General features: G+C 42.0%; 1 protein-coding gene across 2 annotated transcripts in view; it reads right to left on the reverse strand.

Moving 5' to 3' along the window:
• Positions 1-11867, reverse strand: part of schip1 (schwannomin interacting protein 1) — a 162488-nt gene that overhangs the window by 115509 nt on the left and 35112 nt on the right. The window contains exon 1 of one of the 2 annotated variants that reach the window (XM_008309172.3): positions 1495-2323. The exons of the other annotated variant lie outside the window; for it this stretch is intronic. Coding sequence (XP_008307394.1) covers positions 1495-1641 — 147 coding nt within the window. The 5' untranslated portion in view covers positions 1642-2323. Of the gene's footprint in view, positions 1-1494; positions 2324-11867 lie in introns of those variants that run through there. 2 annotated transcript variants of the gene reach the window in all.

Genomic DNA, 11867 nt, shown 5'->3' on the forward strand with positions numbered 1-11867 from the left:
CTGACGAGAGGCCTGTGAGGCATATGTGGCCCGCAGGCCACTGTTTGGAAAAGCCTTCCGCATAATATTTCCTCTCAGCTTCATCTGAGACATCTTTCGAGAATCTTTGCATCTTCAACTTTATCTCTATAATAAAACACACCTTTTGTCTACTCGGCAGGAACAGAATTAAAGTCACGGTTCAGTTAAACGCCGTGGCCACAGGGCTTCAGCTGGAACCATCCGCCTGTTTTTAGCCTTTTGGAAAGGCTACGTCCACGCATGCACGTTCACACACACACACACACACACACCAATGAAACTGGTCACCTGTGTAAGAGCTCGGAGTAAGCAGTAGCCACTGGCTGTGGCACGCTATAGCTAACGCTTGGCTATGCTCTGAAAAGCAGCAGCAGGGAGGGTAAGACAAGTGGGGGAGGCAGAGAGGCTGTTTATTACAGGCAGCACATTACGTCCCACAGTCAAAGGGAGAAACAAGGCCGTATAAACAATTAATCTGCCCATAAACAAGCCATTCCCCCTGTCCCACACAGAGACCAACAGTCAGGCTTGACAGTGGGAACGGAGAGAGGAGGGGAGGGGGATGAGGAGGAGGCTGGATGGTCTCCTTCCTCCTGGCTTACTCCCTCTCATCATCTCCATCTCTGTCTGATCCCATTTCTCTCAGCTGCTCAGATACATCCACATAATTATGTTTTTATCAGTAGGTTGATCTAAATTCTAAAGGTGTCAGAGTGTGGAGTAAAACAGAACAACGAGGATCAGAATCTAACTTTACATCCTCCTCAAACAACAAGAGAAAAAAAGAATCACTCAGACCCATTAATTCTAGTGTGAGGAAAGAAACTCACAACAGAGTTTCACTGACTCTATGTTTATTCCAACGACTGGTAAATACTTAGCATTAGGAGGGTGGTTAGTGCTCCTGCCTTACAGTAAGAAGGTCAGCATTTCCATCCCAGCAGTAGTTAACAGTCTTCCTGTACGAGGTGCCGTTAAGGTGACCCCCCTTCAAACTGACAACATACTGGACAAGTAGCAGGTTTGAGTTGGACAATGATGGACAGCCACAATCATTTAAAGCCAACACTTTTTTCATCAAGTAACATGTACGTATCTGGCCTTTTACCTCCACAAAACAAACAAAAACTCTATAGTACCCAAAACACAACCTCAACCTGAAAAGTATACACATTCATTCTTAATTCTTGCACATTTAACATAAAATAAACAGATAAGACACAATAAAATATGACGTGATGTCAAATTAAACAATTTCCTGTGCAAACAGGTCTCTGTAAAAGCAACACCTCCTGTGGATTATATGGCTATCTGGGACCAAAACATGGAAATAAAAAATACTCCACCTGCATTTTACACTGAATGATAAACACTGGTAACTTCTTCTGCAGTGACTTTGTTTATTATTTTAACTTAGTCTCATTTCGTTTCGCACTGTTGGATGTTTTCTGTTGTTGTGTGCGTCACACTCACGTGAGTCGTTTCCCATTCGCTCCACTGTCCGACAGAAAAGCCGTGTTTGCACCAATTGCAGAATTTTGGTTCAGAATCTTCATCCACCAGTTTCAGCCAAAATGTGGCGTCTTCTTTTTTCAGCACTGTACACATGGGCGCCTTCATAGTATCAAAACAACTGCGCTCTAATTTCAGACGCTAAACTGTTTGTAATTGCTGAGAGTCAGCAGTTTGATTGACAGGCCACTCAGCCTGTCAACTACCGCCGTATCCACGAAGTGACCTATCATTGCTGTGGGCTGCACTGACAGTCCTGTCCACAGACAACCAGCTACAGAAAATAGTTTATTTTCAATTAATAATGTCGAATGAAAAAGTGGGACAAAATGTTTAATTTGGGACAAAATGTTTAATTTGCGTGACGCGGGACAAAGGCTAAAATTGAAAAACAACGTTAAGTGGGACAAGTGGTCACTCTAGTTCAGGGGTCTCAGACTCGCGGCCCGGGGGCCAAGTGCGGCCCGCAGTACAATATTTTGTGGCCCGCACCTTAATATGAAGGTATAATATTAGTGTGGCCCGCGGAGAAAGTGGACCTCCGAATCAGCAAGCTCCCGCGCGCCGTCCCTTGTCGGGGCTATGCTAAGCTACACTAGCTTCGTGCACTTCACGCTTTAAACAACAGCACGGCGTGTAATGAACAGCCAGACAGCAGTCGCCTTAGCGCTTGCCATCTATCGTACTTTCTACCACAAATGCCATGATCAAGCGCAAAAAGAACGGCGGCTGTTACCGGGTTGTTTATCGTGTACGCTGCTGTTACAGATAGAAGCGTGTGACGGAGCACCTGTAGCTGCTGAGAGCATTCTCCACAAAACTTGTTATGGAAAGCCCAGCTCTCTCAGACAAACCTTTGCCATTTCCCAGCATGCAAGACACTTGTGGATGCAGGCACACCATTCAGTGGTGAGAAATATGTTGATGATATTTTGAAGCTACAGAAGGAATTTGATCACGGATTTGAAGACTTCAAGACGCACAGAGCCACTTTTCAAATGTTTGCGGACCCCTTTACCCTTCATGTGCAAGATGCCCCTCCTGTGCTTCAAATGGAGCTCATTGACCTGCAATGCAACTCTGACCTCAAAGCCAAGTTCAGGGAGATGAGTGGAAAAGCAGACAAGCATGGGCAATTTTTGAGAGAATTGCCTCCCAACTTCCCTGAGCTGAACTTCAATAAGTCCAAGTACAGGTCTTAGACTTACTGATGATCATCTTCAAGCCATACTGAGGGTCTCAACTGCTTCCTCTCTCAAGCCAAATGTGGTTCAGATTTGTGAAAAGAAGCGCTGTCAAGTATCTGGCAGCAAGGAGTAGGCAAGAGGAGCCATGTTCAGAAGAACCGTTCATGATTTTCACTCAATGTTCCATTCATGTTCAAAACACTTCATGTTCAGAAGAAATCATTAAAACTGTTAACTGTTAACATTTGAGGACTTTTTTTTTAAACTTTATTGTGGAATCCCTTACGCGGCCCACCCTCACCCAGACTCTGCCTCCAGCGGCCCCCAGGTAAATTGAGTTTGAGACCCCTGCTCTAGTTGCTGTGTTCACCATGTGCGCATGGATTTAAACTATTTAATTAATTCAGTTAATTCAATAAATTTTGCAGAATTCTGTTGTACAGCTGTGTACAACGTTAGCTTCAAATTACAAAACATTCATTTGAGTCAAAGTATATAAAATACTCTGCAAACAAACACAAACAAAACAATGCTGTCGGCGAAACATCAGAACCATCCTCACTAATCCACAGAATAATCTCTGCCTCGACAGAACAGAGCAAACCAATCTGAGTGTCTGAGGTTTAAATTTATTCATTACTGCAGAGCGTAAAAATAAAAGATATTCATCACCACTGATACTTAATATAGAGTTTTTATTAATTTAAAACTCAACCCCCTCCACCCCCCCTTTCCCCTCTTCAGGTAAGGACTGGTCTGGTGTGTGTGTGTGTGTGTGTGTGTGTGTGAGTGTGTTTATTGCCCGGGGCTGTGCAGATGATCAGAGATGATGAGTTGCATGCCTTCACACTACTGCGTCATAATGAGTGCTATGATTGGCTGAGTTAAGAATAGGGAAAACTGCTGCTGGTTTTAATGGTGGGTTTGTCTCTCTGTGTCTGTCCCTGTCCCCAGACACAGAGACAGAGAGTCTCTCTGTCTCTGTGTCTCTGTGTCTCTCTGTCTCTCAGCCTTCAGACTACAGTCATGCAGCTTCAAAACAACAGAGCCAGGGTTAGAATGATAAGAAGTCATAACATTACACACGTACAAATGTAAATGAAGGCACACGGCAATATCTGCTGATGGGAGAGGACATAGGAGACAGACATGGACAAATGAAGGACAGGAGAAGGAAAGATACAGGGGACCAGTTAAGGAAAATAAATATTCCTTCATTCAAGGTCGACGCCAGAGATTGGACGGTTACATCAGAACGATGGTTACATCAGAACGCCTATACAGTGGTTCCACCGTCGAGCGTCTGCTTGTGAGATACTGTGTGTATACATGTATACACATACAGCGCGCACACACACACACACACAAATAAACAGTATATATATATTTGTTCTCCACTTACATGGAGAACAAGAAGACTCCAGGGATTGAACCAGTGATCGTATGTAAGGCTGTAAGGCAAGTGCCCTAAACCACCTCTACACCGTGTGGTGTGTATCTTATGTTTGTTCTAAAGCGAGTCTCGTGTTTTGGTGTATGTTATACTGTGAAACTTCACACACATCAGTTACCACTGCAGAACCAATCACCAAACCTCTAGATGCTGTATAAGGCTAATGCACTAGCCGCCTCATCCACTGGGTGGCGTCTATTCTATTCTATTCTATTTGTGCTGCTGGCAATATTTTGAGGACAAAAACAAATTTCCATGGTGCAGTTTGTCTAATTTCACATTTCCCAGTCCCTCCTCTGTATGAATGGCCATCACCCAGAGCCAATCTAGTGGAAAATGAAACAATCTAAATATTCCGTGGGAGCTCAGTGAGACTTGTGTTCTCTTCAAACATCATTTCACAGGCTGCGTTTACAGCGTCGCGGTGAGCTATGGCATGACTCGTCCTTAGTCTCCTTATCGCAGGAGGAGAATGGAGTTGAAATTAGTTCCAGGGATGTACAACGTACGCAGACCTGCATACATTTCCAGCACAAGGACCGACACCCGACAGGATGCACACACAAACACACACACACACAGAGACACAAACACACCAGTTCAATTAGTGTCCAATCCTGGAGGACCCGGGTGAGGAATAAGTCATGTTTAGAGCACCTGTCTCCCGGCAGGACTGGTGCAGAATTAGAGCAGAGAGTTTGGGAGCTCTTCCACAAGTGCATGAAGTCATGGTCATAAACACATGCAGGAGACAAGCTGGAGGTCTGTCCTGTTTATGTGACGACTCTGAGGACAGCAGCAATAAATAAATCAATGCAGCTCCTCCGCCAGGCAGCCGTCAGTGAACACTCTGCATTCAAATGAAAAAGGCAACCTTGTGGAAACGTGAATGTAAAGTGACAGAAACAGACACAATCATATTCCATTCACAGACATTATAGTGTGTATGTGTACACCTGTGAAGATGCAATTGTGTGGACATTATTCTCTGGAAGAATGCTACTGATGTGAGGACTCCTGGTCTGCAGTTAGGATGAACTTTGGATTATTTATGTACACTGTATGTATTAGCAAGGTCACAGGGTTAGGGTTTTTGTCTTTACGTGTGCGTGTGTTTATGTGTATTATAGCCACCAGAGACGCAGAGTGACAGGTACATGTAAATATGTCTCTGAGAGACAGCCAATAAATATTCACTACGCTGTTCCCGCTGCATAATTCAAATGCACTGGAATTCATAGCATTTATTTCTCTGCATGAGCACACACATGCACAGTTACAGTTCTGGTTCACTTCACACGTTTAAATGCACAACCACAGCGCCACACACAGTTAGCCAATGGAACACTGTCAACTCTACACTCTGCTGCTACTGTTTGCTGAGCCCTTTGTGTACAACACTGTAACAAATGTTGCTCACGTCAATCAACTTGACTCTTCACGCAAGAACCACCGTTAGAACCACAGTTAGAACTCAGGTCTGCAGCCCAACTTGTGTCAGAGCACTCTGACTGAGTCACAACAGTCAGATGGATTGTTCAGGACTGTAGACTGATTAATATTGTTGAGGACAACGACTGGACTGAAGTTAATATTTATTTATTTATTTATCTGCACAAACCACTGTATGAGTTGCTGGCACCAGCATTCTGCATCCCATGATTATTAAAATAGATTCAATAAATGAGCTGCAATGCTGCCATCTTGTGACTTTAACTTTAATATACAGCTGTTTATCTCCAAATTATTTTTACATCATTGGGCCTAACCTGGGCATTGCATTATTGGAGGAAAACCCAATAACGATTCCTATATTACATAATTATGCTAATATCAGTCAGCCGATATTATCGGACATCCCTAATTATTATACTACCAGATGCTTGTATAGTGCTGAATATAAGAATATTAGATTTTTTTTCTGTCATGAATACATAACAAAAGGGAGAAATGAAAAAAAATCAAATGTACAGTGACATAACCTGGTCAGAAAGAGAGAGCGCCCCCTAGAGTTTGTTGAGGTTAACCTATTATAGCTCCACAGAATCACAGTGACAGATCTCAGGACAAACCTCTGCTACAGTGATGGAGTTTAATATGTAACAGTCGTTCAAACTCAAACTTGGTAAAATCCGACTATAAGCGGCCTCTTCATGTATATTTTATACAGACCGTCGACAGTCCGTCCACTTCAGTCGGGCGCTCTCTGTGGCCGTGAGGCGGCTGGTTTATGTTTGAGTAAACGTCAGCGCTCATCCCTAAATCTTCTGCTCCGATTGTGAGCCTGCTTTTGCATGAGGCTGGATTACACGTTACGCAGCCAGAATCAGAGAGAGTGTTGGAGAGGGAAATGACTCGCTCTCACCGCTGAATAAAACAGGCCATAGAGCTGACAGCCATACAGCATAAATCACCCCCACTGCCCCCCCCCACACACACCACCACCACAGGGTCACTAAAGAGAGGAGCAGAGTTAGATACGGGAAGATGAGGTGTCTGCGAGGGAAAAGACTAGCAGCTGACAATAAAGAGGAGTGAGGCAGTGGAGTGACGCCTGAATGGGAGAGAGAAGAAACTGTTCTGTAAGGTGAAAAGGAAGGTGTAAAAATATTTAAATGTCAAAGTAAGTGCTTGAAATCTGGAATGGAATTTGGAATTATTCGTATTTTGTTTGTCGCAGTTGAAATAGAGATAGCAATGGGAGCTTTTATGTAATCAGACATACTGCAGTACAGGATTGGATTTAGGAGAGGAGACTGAATTCAGAATGAAAATGAAAGGAATAGCACTAAAAACACCAAGGTGGTTTTTAATGTTGTTCTTCCCCAGTGTGGGATCAATGGAGTTCAATCTAATGTAATCTGATGAATTGATCAGTTGACAGATAGGGGTCAATTTTATATCTATATCTATATACTGTATATATGTATATATATATATATATATACTGTATATACATATATAATCATACAGTAACCATAGTTAAAAATTCAAACTTTTACCTTCATTTGTGTATTTACACCTTTAAACAAAGGCCTTGTGGACCATTTTCTTGTGCTCCCTGTCTACACTCAGACGTCCACAAGTGGGTGATGATGAAAGACCACAATGAGTTGTGTGAAGCAGACAAGAACTTATTTCTCAAACCAGCAAATACAGTGTGTCTAAAGGGACTCATATTTCCAACCTGCCAAAGAGGGAGACTAGAGAAAAAAGTTTTGGAACAGTGCATTAAATAAGACAGATGACGGGAATGCACCAAAAGTTTAGGTAAAAAACTGCTTCAGAAGTATTTATACCAAGGAAACATTTGGGAACTAGGACTAGGTGGTATCACACCAGAAACATCGAAAAGCAGGCGCGGGTCTTACCGCTGAAGAAGACGCATCTAAAGACACCAAAGCTAATGTTAGTTACAACAGTCCTGGTACAGACACCAGAGCTAACATTAGCTACAACAGTCCTGGTAAAGACACCAGAGCTAACGTTAGCTACAACAGTCCTGGTACAGACACCTAGAGATCATGTTATATATAAAAATACAATACTATTATTATTTTTAAAATTTAGTTGAACCTATCAAATGTTGCTTTTAGATAAAGGTGCTATTCATTGGGATTAATTAATTACTAGGCCTCTAATTAATTTAATGTCCCACCACTGGTTCTTACGTCCAAACACAAATACATGCCATGATGTCATGCAATGTTTAAAATGGCTGCAGATGCTGCTACATAATAAAGCTATAAATCTGTGGTTGTTAGCGAGCGGTGCCGGCACGTAGATAAAGTCACGTGTCTGCACACGTAATGTTCACAGGTGAAGGTCAGATTAAATGGCCAGAATAAGCAGTAAAAACTAATGTGAGAACAGCAGGCCGTATCAACGCAGCAGGAGGCAGCAGTTATGTAGGTAAGTGTTCTTATTTTGGGGACAGTGGGGTTGGAGGGGGGTTAGGAAAGACTAATCACATCAGAGCACCAATCACTTCTGCATTAGGGCGTAAAGTAGGTCCCTACAACAGGCAGGCAAACAGAGGAGGGCGTAAGTGAGTCCAGGTGGTTATCAGCCCACATCCACTTCCTCCCCAGGGTCAAAGAGGAGGGACGTGGGGGTGTTTATCTCCCTCTTCATCTGACCATCTGTCCATGTACCTGGAAGTGAGAACACTCAGGATCAAGGTGCTTCATGCTTCCGTCCACGTGCCTGCGCTCGTCTTGTGTTTCACCGGCTAAAGCTGTCCGAGCTTTTCTATTAGCTTAGCTAGTTATTTACAGCCAACACATACCGCAGCATTTAACCAGCACGTCGTTTATCAGCCTGTGTGTCAAGAAGAGGGTCATGACCCCACACATGCACAATGTTATGAAGTGAAACTCTGAACAGAGACAGGGATTTAAAGGTAAATATGAGCTTTTCAATCTCTGGCTAAACAGCTAAAAATTACATTTAGACTAAATTTCCTATAACGCTAAATAATGCTCCAGATTGATGGGATTCTGAATGTTGTTCAATTTTAGTTATTGTCATTTTTAACGCAGGGTAACGACATCATGCTAATTCTTAAAGTCACTGGCATTTCGGATGATAATTGGGCTTTAAAATAAATCAGTGTTTTGGGGAAAAAAAGCAATATAAATTTGTATCTTAACTCTGACTGACCCTTTAAGAGATTCAGGAAATCCTCTAAAACTCAAATTAGCTCAGGGTAACATTGCTACTGTCATTTCATGGCAACATTAGGTAAAAAAAAAGAAAAATCAAACAAACAAACAGATATTTTAGAAAGAAATACTGTTTGTTTAGTACAAATACTGCAATACTACGATGCAAAAGCTATAATAAAATATTTTATAAATAAAGTACAAATATACTTTTGACCACCTAAACCATGTAAATAATTAAATTATCTTTAAAGTAATTTAAAGTGACATTATTACTGACATACAATAACAGGCCAGTTATGAGGTCATTGAGGGCCGGAAGTGGCCCCCGTGCCGGGAGTTTAGACTCCTGTTCCTAACATTGTGATGTGAAGGTTCTGAGCCTGTGATGAGCAGTTGTTCGAGCGACAGCAGCTGTTAAACCTGGCGTGAATAAAACTTAAAGACTCCATTAGAGTTTTTATATGAGCTCCGTGTCCCTTCAAGTGTGTCCTGACAGAAGGCCTAATTATTAAGATGCACAGAGGAGCTGTCACACGGTGAAGGGTCAACGGTGACCTGCCTGGTCTGCAGCCTCAGCTCCATCATTCTGCCTGTTTAGGTGGAGCAGCCGTTAGAACTAATTATGATGGAATCATCCGTGGAAGAGGACCAGACACAAACGGTTTGTGAAACACCTCTGTGGTAGAAAAGGCTCCACTCTCTGGACCATATGTTTGTCTGAGGTTCAACCCAAATGAATCAGGTTGGAGTCTGTTAAAGAGCGAGACGTTAGCAGACCATTAGTTGGACTTAGAATCCAGCTTCCTGTCGACCCAGGCTGGGAGTGACTTTTGTTTAACAGACAGTCTATGCTGTCGGCCAAAGAGCAGGTGATGAGCTGGAGCTTCATTTAAAAAAAATAATAAATGGAAAAACCAGAAAAATGTGAGCAATGCACACACACACACACACACACAGCGTGCCCACATATGGCACATGTTGCAGGGGTAATGGACTTGGTAATTGCTTAGCAACAGGCAATTGCAGCACCACCTGTCCACCAAAGCATCCACTGAAGGTCAGTTTATGTGTGTGTGTGTGTGTGTGTGTGTGTGTGTGTGTGTGTCTTTATTTCACAAACACCAACATCAGACACTCTTCTTGCCTCAGTGCTTTTTTGTCGCCCCCGCTGGAACTGACTTTTAAATTCTCCACATTACAGAGCATTACATCACTGATGTGTCAGCTGAGCCCTGTGCACAAACCGTATGGTAATTTACCATAGCATAGCAGTTAGCAAACAGGCTAGGCTTTCATTTAGGTGAATCTTTTTTTATTATAACTAATGCTGGTCATTGATTAAAGCTTTCCACCGTGATTAATCATTTGATTTCTGTAATTAATTACAATTAAACACATGGCTAAGGTGAAAATTCAACAATGATTCTAAAGTAGTACATTTTGCAGTTACTTTGCTGGCATCACTGGTGTGTACTACATGTAAGTGATACTGCAGGATTCACAGTATTCCTGTGAAAAAGACACTTCAACATCTGTGCAGTTCTGGAAGAAGTCCAAAGTACTCATGTAAGTCTTCAGAACCCTCTGCTATTTTTCTCTGTTCATGTGACTGTTGCCGCAATCTTAGCCCCGCCCCCAATGCACTTCTTAGTTGAAAAGCATAATGATGGCAGCAATTATTATTAGCCCCCCAACTCCTGTGACCCAGAGTAGGGACTGAGAGACTACAACAAAGAATAAATAAATAAATAATATTAAAGCTGCATTCAGGCAAAAAAATAAAATAAAATGAACACTTCTTTTTTTGCTCAACATTACTCCCCTTTTCCCTGTAAAACAGGTACTGATGAGTGCTTTAAAGTCATTACATCACTTCTAACCTCTAATGATGTAATGTAGACAAATGTGTGTTTGCGTGAAAATACATTATTCTGAGCGTTTATTAGATGGACGGGTTTTGAGATTTTGTGACTCAAAGTCACTGTTCATTGGTTAAAACTAATAAGAAAATCATAAGGGTATAAAAGAGTAAGGGGTTCTTTAAGCCCCTCCCCCAATTCTAAGGAGACTGGTGTGACGTGTAAAGCTATATATCTGCCCCCAGTGTTTTCCTGCAGGATGACAGGTAAGGGTTCAAATCCAGTGCAGGAGTGGATCACAGTCAGACTGAGTGATGCTCTTATTTATTTTTATTGAAAGATCAAAGAACTGTTAAAGATTATTTTTGTCACTCATCATAAATGAAAGAAAAAATGTAAAAGAATAAATCTTTTTTTTCATAATTTTATATAATGAGGTAGTGGCTCCTCCCACAGATCAAAGACACCAAGGCTGAGGGTAATTGTTTAGCTGTTCACGGTGCATTGACAGGTAGTGTGAATATGAGTGTGAATGGTTCATGTGTGACCCTGTGATTCACTGGAGAACTGTTACACTCAGGGTGTAACCTGATGACTGATGGGATTCAGGTCCAAACCCTCTGCACTAAACCTCTCTGATTTCACAACTGTCCCTCTGGTCTACAGTCAAAAACTCATCTTCCAGGAAGTCATCTGTTCAGTGAGTTGCATGAATTAAAAATGGAGACAATGTCATTAAAGTAGCTGCAACTAGAACCGAAAAAATAAAAAATAAATTAACAGAAAATATCAGGTGGAAATTGAAATGGAAATGAAAGTGAAGACCAGACCAGAAAAACACATTTAGTCAAACAGTGGAAGGAGAAATGGTGCAGAGCTGAATGAATTATTCAGTCAATATAAACCAAGGGATCAGCCAAATAAAGCCTTTCTGAAACACCCTCCAGGACACAGTCAGGGTCGTACAGTACAGTACATACACAGGTGTGTATATAACATGTACATATGCACACACGTGATGTTTGTTCTGTGCATTTTCAAGGACGACTTCTATTTTTTATCTTCAAAGTCACTGCAGTCTCTTTGGTCCACACGTCCACCTTTGACACGGGATCTGTGTCTCTGAGACGTGTTTGTATGTTCAGTGGGAGCATTAAGCTCCTTACCA

The sequence above is a fragment of the Cynoglossus semilaevis genome, chromosome 4 (genome assembly GCF_000523025.1).
Source record: "Cynoglossus semilaevis isolate Cse_v1.0 chromosome 4, Cse_v1.0, whole genome shotgun sequence".
Classification (NCBI taxonomy): Eukaryota; Metazoa; Chordata; class Actinopteri; order Pleuronectiformes; family Cynoglossidae; genus Cynoglossus; species Cynoglossus semilaevis.